This window comes from Tetrahymena thermophila (genome assembly GCF_000189635.1).
Source record: "Tetrahymena thermophila SB210 genomic scaffold scf_8254653, whole genome shotgun sequence".
NCBI lineage: Eukaryota > Ciliophora > Oligohymenophorea > Hymenostomatida > Tetrahymenidae > Tetrahymena > Tetrahymena thermophila.
In genome coordinates this window covers 253,264-266,705 of record NW_002476421.1, presented here as the reverse complement: position 1 = coordinate 266,705, position 13,442 = coordinate 253,264, and the positions used below count along the sequence as shown (strand labels likewise).

Below are 13,442 nucleotides of genomic sequence, written 5' to 3'. Positions count from 1 at the left end.
AACACTTGCTATCTTTATATTTGGAGTTTTCAAAATAAAAAAATCATATGATTGTATGATAAAATAATGATTAATTAATTGTATTTATTTATTGGTCAATAAACATTATTTATTTATTTAGTTAGTTATTAAATTCTATTGTATAATTAATTGCTTTGCTTATCAATTTCTTAAATATTAAAATTTACAAATTTCAATAATATAATTTTATTTTCTTTCTAAATAAAAAACAAACTAAATTAAGTAAGTAAATAAAAACATATTAGTTTTAAATTGCCTTTAAATAATTTTGATTTTCTTTAAGCTAGAGAATGAAAAATTGATTATTTGATTTTTTTAATTAGTATTTAATTTGAAAATAAAATATTTTGATAAATAAACAATAAATTAAATTATATTAAATTATTTTCAGACGTTTTGTGCTCCATTAATGAATACTGGACCAGTTTCAAATTAATTTCTTAAATCAGTAGTGGCACCAAATTTATTAGAATTGTTGTTAACTCCATTATATGATAAAAATTTGTCATATTATCCCTGCATACCTGTGGGAGGTCTTTAATGAGCATAATTAGCAGTTCCTTTTAAATTTATTTTTTTTATTTAAAAGCTTTATAAAATAAATAATGATTACTATTGAATGGAGAAGAAGGATAGTTATCAGGTTAAACATTTCTGATTGGTGATAAATTAGAGAGTTATGCAACTTGATAGGGATTTCTATCAAAAGGATTATAATTTTATTAAGCTGGGTTAGGCAAAACAACATTTTGAGCTACTTGAGGTCTATTTTATGTATTTGAAATTACTGCTTATTGAGGGAAAGGGAGATATGAAGGATCATTAACTCCCACATTATGTTAAAGTATATCAAATTTATTCTTTTCATAAAAAGCTTTTCTTTCGTTTTCACGAAGTGAGGGTTCCATGACTTTTTTAGTTAAAAAATTATCAATATAATATGATTTTAATATTGAAAATACCTGAAAGAGTATCTTAAATTCCTCCAAGCTTTTAAATATTTTATTTTAATGCAAGAGAAGGAGCTTCCTAAGCTAAAAAGTAAGGATGGGAAACTTCATGTTCTTGAGCTCCAAAAAGCTTACGAGGATAAATGTTCTTAGTTTCTTATCCTTGTAAATTAGCAGGAATATTTCTGTTTAAGAAAATATTTTAAGCATTTGAAAAACTTTATTATGGTCTGTTAGTATCCTTAATGAAAAACTCATTATCAGGATAATATTGCTTTGAGTTTGCTTAAACATCTATATAGTTCTGAATATTTTATAAATTATAATTGAATTAGCTAAAATCCCATTCAAAAATGATGAATTAATTACATATTTTGGAGGAACATAAGTATTAAATTGTCCTTCTTAACTTTATTAAAACATTTATCTCAAATTTTATGATTATTCTTCATCAATTTATCTGCTGAATTTATTATATCTATATTGGCCTTGCATGTAGCTATTTATAAAAGTTCAAAAATTCTAAGGCTTAAATTCTTCTAATATAAAATCAATTTTTTGCTAAAAATTATAAATAAATGAATACTCTTTCTCTGCTTATGTTGGTGGTCTCAAAAAGGCTTAAGCTTCAACATGCTCAGGTTAAAAACTCTTCTTCTTGAGTTCATCTAATAAATTATCTTATACTGATTTTTCATAATATCCATAAAATCTATTTTTATAACAAAAATTTCATGCTTTCATCTTTAAAATGCCTATGAAGGGTTTTAATTTGGTAATAAATGAATTATATTTTAATTTATATTTACTAGCTTTCATATTCCTTCATTTTCCCTAAAAACTCATCTCTATTTGTGACTGCTTTTAAGTCTTTCATAAACTTATCTACATTTTGGCTAATTACTTTTTTAATTTAAAAATTTAAAGTTATTTCGACCTAATTATACAATATCAACTAAAAATGTTAGAAATTCTAGAAATTACATGTCTTGTCCATTTCTTATTGATATTTCTTTTATGTAAAATATTTATTTATTTGCGATTCTTTTGCTTTTTTTTTAAACTTTTAAAAGTAACTACCTATCTGATTTTAACCTAAATATTTGATTGATTTTTCAAATTATTTTTAAAATTTGCTATAAAAAGACTGAAAAAAAAAACAAAAAAACAATTAATTGATTATTCATCACCAAAAGATAGTCAAGTAAATAAAAGTAATAAAGATTTTGCAAAATAAATTCATAATTAAGTTATTATTTAAATTATATATGAAAATAATTACAAAAAGAGGAATTAAAATCAAAGCTCAATTATTTATTAATTTTTAAAAATTATATTATTTATTTAATTTTATTAAAATTTAAGTTCTTTATCAAAATATTCTAATTAATTGGCAAAAAGCATGGATTATATTTAAGATTTATTTAATTTATAATGACATAAACCAATTATTTTAATTTTTCTTACTATCTCATAAATATTTGATAAACTAAAAAATATTTTATCAAATTAAACATCTAATATTCAATATTACAAAATTTATAGTAAGATAAATTTCAAATACTATAGTTCCTCGATAATTAAAGCACCAATATATATTTAACAAGAATTTCTCAAAATACAAATAATATCACTTATTACAACGAATTTATATAAAACAAAAACCTAATATCCAAAAAAAAGCACGGTATAATAAAAAAAATTATTTGTTAAGTTATTATGAATTAAAAATATGAAAGCCAGAAAAAGTAAGTATATTCAAAATTAATTGAGTTATTTATTTAGTAAACTGCCTTCATTTTTAAATGGTTATGTTCAATGAAATGATTTGATTAGATTAAATATGCTGTTTTGTCTAAAATTTATATCTTTTCTATTATTTCTTCTAATAAAATTTTATGGCAATTTGTCAATTGATATCAAATTTTATTATTTAAATACTCTCATAATTATTTATTTGGTATTTAAAAAATATCAAGTAAATTGATTGAGTTTTTAATTAAACTTAATACATTCATAATATTTAATGTTATTGGATATTAAAAATATAAAATAGCTTAATCAATCACCTTTTTTAGAATTGAAAAAACTATTTATTTTTTTTATTTAGTAGAATTTATATGATTAATATTATTTGTTTTTATAAATCTCTTTTTTTAATAACAATATTCATTAGAATACTTCTATATAGTATATTTTATTCATTCTAAAATACTTTTCAATATAACTCCGATGATTTACTACTTTTTTACAAAATTCTCCTTTACTGAATATATATTTAAAAATAAATTTGTATCTTTCTATAATGAAGCAGGGCGTTTGCTAAAGATAATTGATGTAAATTAAAGAAACTATCTGTATTGTGAAGATAAATAACAAACAAAATCACAACCTAACAAGCTAGACTATATAAAAAATTAATATATGCTATTGAAAATTACCAGAATTAATAAAATAGATATATAGAAAGATTTTTTATCAGAAAAATATCAAATAGATTGGTAAGTAGATAGAGAATAGATATTGCAAACTCTTAAAATAGCTCAAAATTTATTTCAAAAAACTCCAAAATATAAGAAGACATCAGGATTACAAAAAAGCTTAAAGATTAGAAATTTAATAGTTATCTTTCTGAAAACTTTAATTCGTGTTGAAATAATAAAGCAAATAATTTATTTAAATAATCAATCAAATCTTGAAAATTTTCATAAACAACTTCGCCATGAACCTTAAAATTACTCAATTTATTGCTATAAAACTGATCTAAGCAGCTTATAAGAACTTCAAGTTTTATCTTGCTATCGTGCTTCTCTTTGTTATATAATAGCAGGTAATAAAAATACATTTTTTTATTTCAAAATAACATCTACCAATAATTGATTGATTGATGAAGTAGTCCTTTAATTAATATTTTTTTATTACAGTAAACAAATCTAGGCACAAGCGATAATACTATAGCAGTGATAGTTTATTTAAGCTTTTTCAGCTTGATTCTTTCTAAAGTTTTAGCATGGATATTCCTTTAGGATTTTACTAAATTAGCATAAGCTGCTATAAATTTACCTCTACACATTTCTGGATTAATAGACTTCTATTATGTCTACACTGATTCTACCTGTACAAAACCTCACAATTCGCTGAGATTCTACATCTCAAACATCCTTTCTTTATTTTGCTTACCTGCATATATAATTGTGATCATTCTCAATGATTATATCTATTAAGGAATAGAAACATAAATTATTTATACAGTAATTCTGCTCAGTTCAATCAATGAATTTCTTGTTTATTTTATTTATGGCTTACCAACTGCATGTAAAATTAGCAGTAGTAGTGTTTATTATTCGCTTATATAGATTTATGAGATAGTTACAAGCATGTCTTTTACTGGACTCCTTATTTTAAACATTAGATATTCTATTCCATTCTTAATAGCTTATTTCTCCTACCTTCCTTTAATGTTTATTTTACTTCCTTGTGTTTCAAGTACTTTCTACTCAAATAATAGACCTATTAATTGTGTAGAAAAAGCACTTTACTTCACTACATTTTGGCTCTGCACATATCAATTTTGCACCAACAGAATTGTATCTAAAAAAAAAATATTTGCAGATATCACTAACAAAACTAACAAATTCTTGGTTATTTATAAATTCCTCTTCTACTAATTCCCTTACTTTTTCTTTCTTGCAAACATGGACAATATAAAAGGCTAAGTTTCTAATTCAAATCAAATCAAAGTTTTGTTTGTAATTGCTACAGTATGCCAGTTCAAACTTATTTATGATATTTTATACTCATTCTTAGTTAGAGACTAAAAAGAAATAGTTATTAATGATTCCAACTAGTTATAAAAGTTGATTAAATAGGCTTCAGACAAGACCAACTCTAATTCTAAACTTGAAAGAATAATCATCAAGATTCCATATTAATCAAGTGAAGTTTTAAATCAAATATTACATTTATGCTTAGGTTTATACGAAAAATGTGAAGTGGTAATCAACAACTCTAAATGGGGAAGATTTAAATATGATGAAAATGATTATAAATATAAAGTAAAATTAGATTGCTTTAATTTTGACGCTGGCTAAAGCTTAAAATGTATAAACGAAATCAATGAAATTTCTGAAAAAATTCATTTCTTAAAAATGAAATTATATACTAATAAAACTGACAAATAATCTTAATTGAATTCAACTACTTTATTATCTAAAATCTTCAATAGCAACATTCTTTACTTTAAAATTGATAACGATTTAAAAGATGATTCTTTCTATTAGCTTATTTAACAGTACTAAAGTGATTAACTAAAGGGAGTTATTCATTTTCTCGTTTTTAAGTATTAAATATCTGCTTACTTAACAGTTAATCCTGCTTATGTTTATTTTGATTTATTTGATAAGTGAATTTTAAACTAAACAATATTATACCATATTTTATTATTTAGTCTGATTAATTTACAACATTTCTAGTTCTTTTGCAAGTATTATATGTTTATTTATTTGTTTATTTGACAACAATTTTAATTTAATTTTTATATTTCTCAAAGCATTAAATTTTTAATACTAATTAGAACAAAGAGAGTCTAAGTAAAATAATTATATTTTTTTTAATAACTAAATCATAATATTTTATTTTTAACAATAAAATTTCTTTAAAAATATGGAGTAGGATTGAGGATTAAAATAAATTTTTAAATCTAAAATATGAACATTATTTTAATAATTAAAATTGTTAACATTTTTAATTATTTTTTATTTTAAAATCCTGTCTGAAAAATAAAAAAAATTAATTTTATCAACCACTATTCAGTTTTACAAATAATTATATGGTTTGACTAAATTGTTTTAAAAAATAACTTATCATACATTTAATTTTAAATATCTTTAATATCTTAAATATTTTAAATTAATAATTTATTTTTACTTCAAAACATATTTAATATAAAAGGCTATATTAATTAGTATTCCTATATTAGGCTAAAAATAATTAGATTTTTTAGTACTTAGTTCATATCAAAACATTAATTTTTTAGAAAGATATCTTTAAATTATGAGGTAAGAATAATCTATATCCATCAAACAAACAATTGTAAATTAACACAAGTAAATTGATTAAAATTCAAATTTATCAAATAATAAATAAATAAAGAATATTAATATAGAAATGTAATCTTTACAAATATAAAATAAAGTATTAATTCATTCATTCATTTTGTGCCAATCACCAAAAGTCCATCTAAACCAAGGGGAAGATTTTTCTCCATAATATGTTCTTTTAACTTCTGATATATAGCTTATTTAACTTTTTCTTTATTTTCTCCAGTAGATTCTATTGCTTATAAATTATTTGGAAAGTTTAAAAAGTTATTTATTTCTTATTCAGTTGTGTGGTGAAATGGTGCAAACTAGTTCCAGCATATAACATTTTTAAAACCTGCATTTTACATCATTTCTATGAGTTTTTCCCTATTGTTTAAATGAAAATTGCTTCTGATTGGAGGTTCTTAATATCCAAATTAGCTTAAAACAGAGGGTAAAATAGTATAAAACAGCGACTTATCTTTTTCACCCCAAACTGAAAAACCTGCTGAACCTCCTTTTTGAAGAACCCTGTATGACTCTTTGATCATTAATTCTGGGTTAGAAGTTAATTAAAGGCATAAATTAGAAATATAGCAATCAAAAGTATCATCTTAGTATTAAAGTGCTTCTCCGTTTGCCTTTTATATTGTTAAGTTGTAAAGATTCTAGCTTACTTATTAGTTGCTTAAACAATCTTGTAAGTTCATTCTTCTACACAATATTTTCAACATATTTTCTGATAAATCAGTTGCAAAATATTCAGCAGAAGGCTTTTTATACTTTAAAGCATGGTTTAGAAGATAGCCACCTCCAGCTCCAACTTCTAGAATTTTGTTTCTCTAATCAAATTTAATCATATTTAAAAGAGAAAAGTAGAACAAATTTATACTGTTATCCTAAGTAACATATTTTTCAGAGAAACTATCCCAAAATGTCTCTAATTCTTAAACTGATTTCACACAAGAAAACTGTTGCTTCCCTTAATATTTTAAACTTTTTGTAAAGTTGAATAGTAGCTTTTTCATTTTAAGTATTTAAAATTTTAATCCAATTTATTTATTTATATGTGATAATCTCTGCTTTTTTGATGCAGTATTTAATGTTAATAATAAATCCAATTATCTGAAAGAACAAATGATAATTTCTTTTTTATGTATTATTTTGCAATATACGTAGATTTTTTACATCAACTCATAAATTAAAAATGTAAAGACAAAACATATTCCAATACAAATAAATGTAATTTAAATTTATTATTTTTTACCACTAAAGATTTTAGATTGCAAATTTTTAGAGTAATCTAAAATTGAAGCTATCTAAATGAATTATTCTTTTTATATGCTATTCTTTGTTACATTTTGAAAAACACACTAATAAAATATTTGCAAAAGATGAATTTTTGTTTATAAGTTTACTTAATTAAAAATATTATTCTTAATCTGATTTTATTATCATTTAATATACATTTAACTATTTTATCTGTTGCATTTTAAACTGAATTATTAATGACATTTTTCACATAAATAATTAGCACAAGATCAATATCTACCATTTTCCATTTGAAACCTATTCTATTTCTCTCTAAAGCAGGAGCAAAAACCTCCTGATTAAATTACCTAATAATAAAACTGCTCAAACCAATCCTCATACCTTGTATGATTTATTTACTTAATTACTAACTTATTTATTTATTTATGTATATTTATATCTATTTATTAAAACTCAATTAAATATGTTTTTTCCTTCCAATCTTAAGACAATATAAAGTTCAATTTAATTAAAAATTTAATTGATTATTTTATAATTTGATTAAATTCTAACTTTGTAAATTATTTTTTTATAAATAACCAAATATTTTAAAGAACTACTTTTTTAATTTTGGTGAATTTATACATTTTGATAAAATAATTGGATTAAATTAAACTAGAATTTTAAATATTTTAAATAAAACACACCAAATATTTTTTTAACAAAAATAGAAATAAAATTATACAAAACATATTTTTTCTGTTATTGTTTAAGCACAAAATAAATAAATAAATAAATAAATCCAAATTTAAAAAAGTTGATTTCAAAAAATTTCCAAAATTAATTAATTTTAAATAAATATTAAATAAGGTGATTTAATTAAAAATTGGATTGTAAAAAAAATTTCGATTAAATTACAACTTAAAAATACTTTTTATTGTTCATTTCATTAGATATTTTCAATTACTAATAACAATACAAATATCAGAATTTAAAAGATTAGTTTAATATTTATTGATGTACTAAATACGTCACCAATTTATAAATTGAAATAAAATAAAATTTGAATACTTATAATATAATTTGATGGCGTAATAATTTGTTTATTGTATTAAATTTTTACGTATCTAATAATCATTATAATGAGAGCATTATAAATACATTAATTATACTAATATTTCTTATAAAAAATTAAATTTTGCTAAAAATAATATTTATTAATCATATTAAATAAGATTAGAGATAAAAAGATGTTTCCAAGCAATGATATTTCAAATACTTTAACAATTAAAAAGTCAAGTTAAAATAAATATAAATTTGATTAAGCTAATATTTGTGAAGAATAAAAAGATTAGTATCAAAATGTAGTTCATGTAAAAGCTAATGAGAATTCTTAGAAAAACTTTTACTAATCTATGAATTAAAATGTATTTACTGAGCAAAACGATTAGTATTTCTTATAAGATGAGTATGAATATGAAAAAATATCTAATAATAGTGAAAGTTAAGAAGAATTATAAATTGATTAATTTAAGTAATATAGCTAGGTTGATAGCTCTTTAAGTAATTCATTTGAAATAGACTTAGATTTAGATGATTATTTCATTTATAACAAAAAAATTAATTCTTTATTAAAATTATATAATTATGAAATTTAGAAATTAATTTCTAAAGGAGAAATTGGTTTTGTTTTTTAAGCTAAAAATCTAAAAACTTAAGAAGAAGTTGCGATTAAAATAATAAATTTCTAATAATTTAATTATCCTTACATTGATGATCTATTAAAAGCTTTAGAATAAAATATATCAGAATTTTAATAAAAGTATTAGAATAACTATTAATTAAAATACATGCTAAATGTTAAATAGTAGTTTATTTAAGATTAGATTTTCATATAAGAAATGGAAATCTGTAAGTTTAACTTTAACAGCACCAGCTTATAATTATATTTTCAAGAAATTAATTCAAAAAAATTTAAATACCCTCTTTAGATTAATTTCATTTTAGCTTGTTTTTTAAATGAACTTCATGAATAAAATCTTACTCATTTAAATTTAAAACCTTGCAATATTCTTGTCAATATGAATGGTTATATTAAAATATCTGATTTTATTGCTTCTAATTCATATTATGAACAACTATAAAAATTCCGCATGTATTTGAAATACAAAAATGACGATTTAGTTAGTCCTAAATTTTAGTTTCAAGATGATTTTAAAAAGCAGGATGTCTTTAATCTAGGCCATATAATGGATAGCGTTTTGTAAAACTACTCAGCAGTTTTTCAGAAATGTGATTTTTATAAGGATAATTTAAGATAAATATATAATATCATATAAGACTTTATGATTTGTAGTAATTCAGATTAGAGATTTAAAATTGCAGAAATAAAAAATATTATATTGAAAAAAATTAAAAATGTTAATTTTGATTTTATATCAGTTATGAATTTTAACACCATACTAACTCTATAAACTTAGATTGAAATTAATATTATTGAATTTAAAAATCAATCAAAAATATATAGAAATAAATCATTATAGAATAGTTAAAAATAACAATCTAAGATAATTTTAAATCTTGAAAAAAATATGTTTGAGATAATTTAAAAAATAAGTTCAAGAAATTATTATGCTAAGAAAATAATAGCAGTAAGAGGAGAAGGAGTGGTCTTTGAAGGAATATAAAATTAAGAAAATAATAAATAACAAATAAAAAATGAAGTAATCATAAAAGTACAATTTAATAACAATAATCAAGAGTAAGATTAATTATTATATATATTACAATCCTTTATTTAATATGAGTATAATATAGTAAATTTACTTGATTTTGTGGTTTAATAAGAATTCTAAATATTGGTGTTAGAAAAGTGTGAAATGGACTTATCATAAGAATTGTAAAATATTCAAAATAATTAATCATCATTTTTTGAAGAACTAAAATTATTGAATATAATATTCGACTTACTTGATGGTTTAATTACATTATAGATGTATAATATTATTCACTGTGATATAAAACCATCAAATATTTTGGTAAATAAATAAGGACGCTATCTTTACACTGATTTTGGTATTTCATAAATAGTTTTAACTAATTAAAATATAATACCTTATGGGTTTACAAAATATTATGCTTCACCTGAATAAATGAAATATGAATATATTTCTTATAAATCTGATGTGTATTCTTTAGGAAAAACCTTCAATTAAATAATATAAATTTTTTCTAATAAAATAAAGAAATAATTACCAGTATACATTGCTAAATTTTAAGATTTAATTAACAAAAGACAATACTTTTAATTAAAAAATAATATGTCATTTTTTTTATGATAAACTTATTTTAATCTTTGATATTTTAAATAATGGTTATTTTTACATTATTTTTTAAGATTTATGATAAGTTTTATATTTACGAATCATATTGAACGAAGATACGATCATATTTCAAGATGGTAACCCAGCTAACACCAACCTTAAACAAAAGAATATTTTGACAAGCAGAATATAAAATATTAAATCTCACCTCCTAGAGAACTTTACTTAAAAAATTTACTTCTGATGAGATAGATATTCAGTATATGAGAAAAAAAATATGACATAACAAGTTAGAATTTAATTGACAAACAATAAGCCTGATATTAACTGAATTAATTATAGCAAGAAGCCATACAAAAATTTAGTGGTTTGCATCCCACTTATTATGAAATATATTTTTTAGTTATATTAGTTTTAAAACTAATTATTAAATAAGGTGATTTAATTAAAAATTTAATTGTTATAAAAATTTCCATTAAAAAATGATGGCTTAAAAATACTTTGTATTATGCATTTCATTAGATATTATCAATTATTAATAACAGTACAAATATCAGAATTTTAAAAATTAATTTTGTTATTTATTGACGTATTAAAGACTTCACGTCACCAATTTATAAATTGAAATAAAATAAAATTTTAATAGTTGTAATATAATTTGATGGCGTAATAATTTGTTTATTATATTAAATTTTTACATAACTAATAATAATTTAAATGAGAGTGTTGTGTTATAAACGCATTACCCATACTAACTTTTCATATAAAAATTAAATTTGTTAAAAAAATATTTATTAATCATATTAAATAAGATTAGAGATAAAAAGATGTTTCAAAGCAATGATATTTCAAATACTTTAACAATTAAAAAGTCAAGTTAAAATAAATATAAATTTAATTCTGCTAATATTTGTGAAGAATAAAAAGATCCGAATAAAAAGATAATTTATAAAAATGATAATGAGAATTGTTTGAAAAACTTTTAGTAATCTATGGATTAATATATAAATACTGAGCAAAGTGATAAGTAAATTTTATAAGATGAGTATGAAAGTGAAAAAATATTTAATAATTAAGAACTTTAAGAAGAGTAATCAAATGATTAATTTAAAGAAAATAGATGGGTTTATAACCTTTTAATTAATTTATCTTAAAAAGACTTAATAGATTCCATAAAAAACAAAAAAATAATTTCTCCTTATAATTAAAATTATGAAATTTAGGATTTAATTTCTAAAGGAGAAATTGGTTTTGTTTTTAAAGCTAAAAATCTTAAAACTTAAGAAGAAGTTGCGATTAAAATAATAAATTACTAATAATTTAATTATTGTGACATTGATGATCTTTTAGAAGCTTAAGTAAAAAATATAAAAGAATTTAAAGAAAATTATTAGAAAAATGATAAATTAAAATACATACTAAATGTTAAAGAGTATTTTATTTAAGGTAAGATTTTCATATAAGTCATGGAACTTTGTAAATTTAACTTTAATAGCAAAAGCTTATAAATCAAAATTTTTTGATCGCAATCGCAGTGAGCGCATCCCCCAAGAAATACCAGACTTTATGATATGTAGTAATTCAGATTAGAGATTAGAAATCACAGAAATAAAAGAAATGTTTTTCCAAAAAATTAAAAATATTAATTTTGATTTTATTTCAGATATGAATTTTAACATCATACTAACTCTATAAACTTAGATAGAAATTAATATTATTGAATCTAAAAATGAATCAAAAAAATTGAGAAATAAATCATCATAAGGATTAATGAAAAATCATCAATATAAATCATTATAAAGATTATTGAAAAATCTTGAAGATAATATGATTGACATAATTTCAAAATTAAATTCCAGAAATTATTAAACTAAGAAAATAATAGCAGTAAGTGGAGAAGGAGTGATTTTTGATGGAATATAAAATTAAGAAATTACTAAATAACAAAAAGAAGTAGTTATAAAAGTACAATTTAATGAAGTTGATATAGATTTACTTAAATTATTAGATATATAATAATCTTTTACTTAATATGAGTATAATATAGTAAATTTACTTGATTTTGTGGTTTAATAAAATTTCTAAATATTAGTGTTGGAAAAATGTGAAATGGACTTATCATAAAAATTGAAAAATATTAAAAATGATACTTTTGAAGAACTAAAATTATTGAATATGATATTCGATTTACTTGATGGTTTAATTACGTTTTAGTTATATTATATTATTCACTGTGATATAAAGCCATCCAATATTTTGGTAAATTAATAAGAACGCTATTTTTACACTGATTTTGGTATTTCATTAATAGCTTTACCTAATTAAAATTAAATTTAATATTCGTATACTGCTCCTTTTGCTTCACCTGAATAACTTAATAAATAATGTATTTGTTACAAAACTGATGTGTATTCCTTAGGAAAAACCTTCAATACAATATTTGATAAAGTAAATGAATAGTTACCAAAATATATTGCTGACTTTAAAATTTTAATTAACACCTATATGTTGGATAATGAACCTTCAAAAAGAAAAAATTGTTTAGAGCTTCATGAAATGTTTTTTTAATATGCAAAACAAAACAAACAATTTTTAGATTAATATATTGCTAGGTTAAATAGGTAAAAAGATTGAATCCCAGAAAGGTTTGTTAATTCAGCTTTCTTCTATCAATAATAAATTTACTACAATAATATTTGCATTGAAGTTAATAAAGATAAAAACTCTTTTTCAAAATAAGAGAATCTTTTAGATTGCCTTCTAATTTTAGGAAAATATGAAAAATCAATTATTTAATAAAACAAAATTTTTGAATT

The 13,442-nt window shown here is 20.8% G+C and overlaps 5 protein-coding genes across 5 annotated transcripts; 3 read left to right on the top strand and 2 right to left on the bottom strand. All coding sequences in view use genetic code 6, as the record gives it.

Annotated features, from left to right (window-relative positions):
- Positions 1-408: 408 nt before the first annotated feature.
- On the bottom strand, positions 409-2,124 carry TTHERM_000643509 (ligand-gated ion channel family protein; the record flags this gene model as incomplete). Its single annotated transcript, XM_012797497.1, has 7 exons — positions 1,956-2,124; positions 1,781-1,874; positions 1,558-1,683; positions 1,341-1,470; positions 984-1,275; positions 635-931; positions 409-581 (listed from the first exon to the last, which is right to left on the bottom strand). Exons 1-7 carry the CDS (start codon positions 1,966-1,968, stop codon positions 409-411), a joined length of 1,125 nt encoding a protein of 374 aa, XP_012652951.1. The 5' UTR covers positions 1,969-2,124.
- A 1,569-nt stretch (positions 2,125-3,693) lies between these two features.
- On the top strand, positions 3,694-5,377 carry TTHERM_00643500 (transmembrane protein, putative; the record flags this gene model as incomplete). The annotated part of the gene is made up of 2 exons (XM_001015369.1): positions 3,694-3,801; positions 3,896-5,377. The coding sequence occupies 2 exons, from the start codon at positions 3,694-3,696 to the stop codon at positions 5,375-5,377; spliced, it is 1,590 nt and encodes a 529-aa protein (XP_001015369.1).
- Positions 5,378-6,180: 803 nt separating this feature from the next.
- TTHERM_00643490 (UbiE/COQ5 methyltransferase) lies at positions 6,181-7,080 on the bottom strand (the record flags this gene model as incomplete). The annotated part of the gene is made up of 1 exon (XM_001015368.1): positions 6,181-7,080. One exon carries the CDS (start codon positions 7,078-7,080, stop codon positions 6,181-6,183), a length of 900 nt encoding a protein of 299 aa, XP_001015368.1.
- A 1,473-nt stretch (positions 7,081-8,553) lies between these two features.
- On the top strand, positions 8,554-9,788 carry TTHERM_00643480 (protein kinase; the record flags this gene model as incomplete). Its single annotated transcript, XM_001015367.2, has 2 exons — positions 8,554-9,566; positions 9,746-9,788. 2 exons carry the CDS (start codon positions 8,554-8,556, stop codon positions 9,786-9,788), a joined length of 1,056 nt encoding a protein of 351 aa, XP_001015367.2.
- Positions 9,789-11,667: 1,879 nt separating this feature from the next.
- Positions 11,668-13,260, top strand: TTHERM_00643470 (kinase domain protein; the record flags this gene model as incomplete). Its single annotated transcript, XM_001015366.2, has 1 exon — positions 11,668-13,260. The coding sequence occupies one exon, from the start codon at positions 11,668-11,670 to the stop codon at positions 13,258-13,260; it is 1,593 nt and encodes a 530-aa protein (XP_001015366.2).
- Positions 13,261-13,442: the final 182 nt, after the last annotated feature.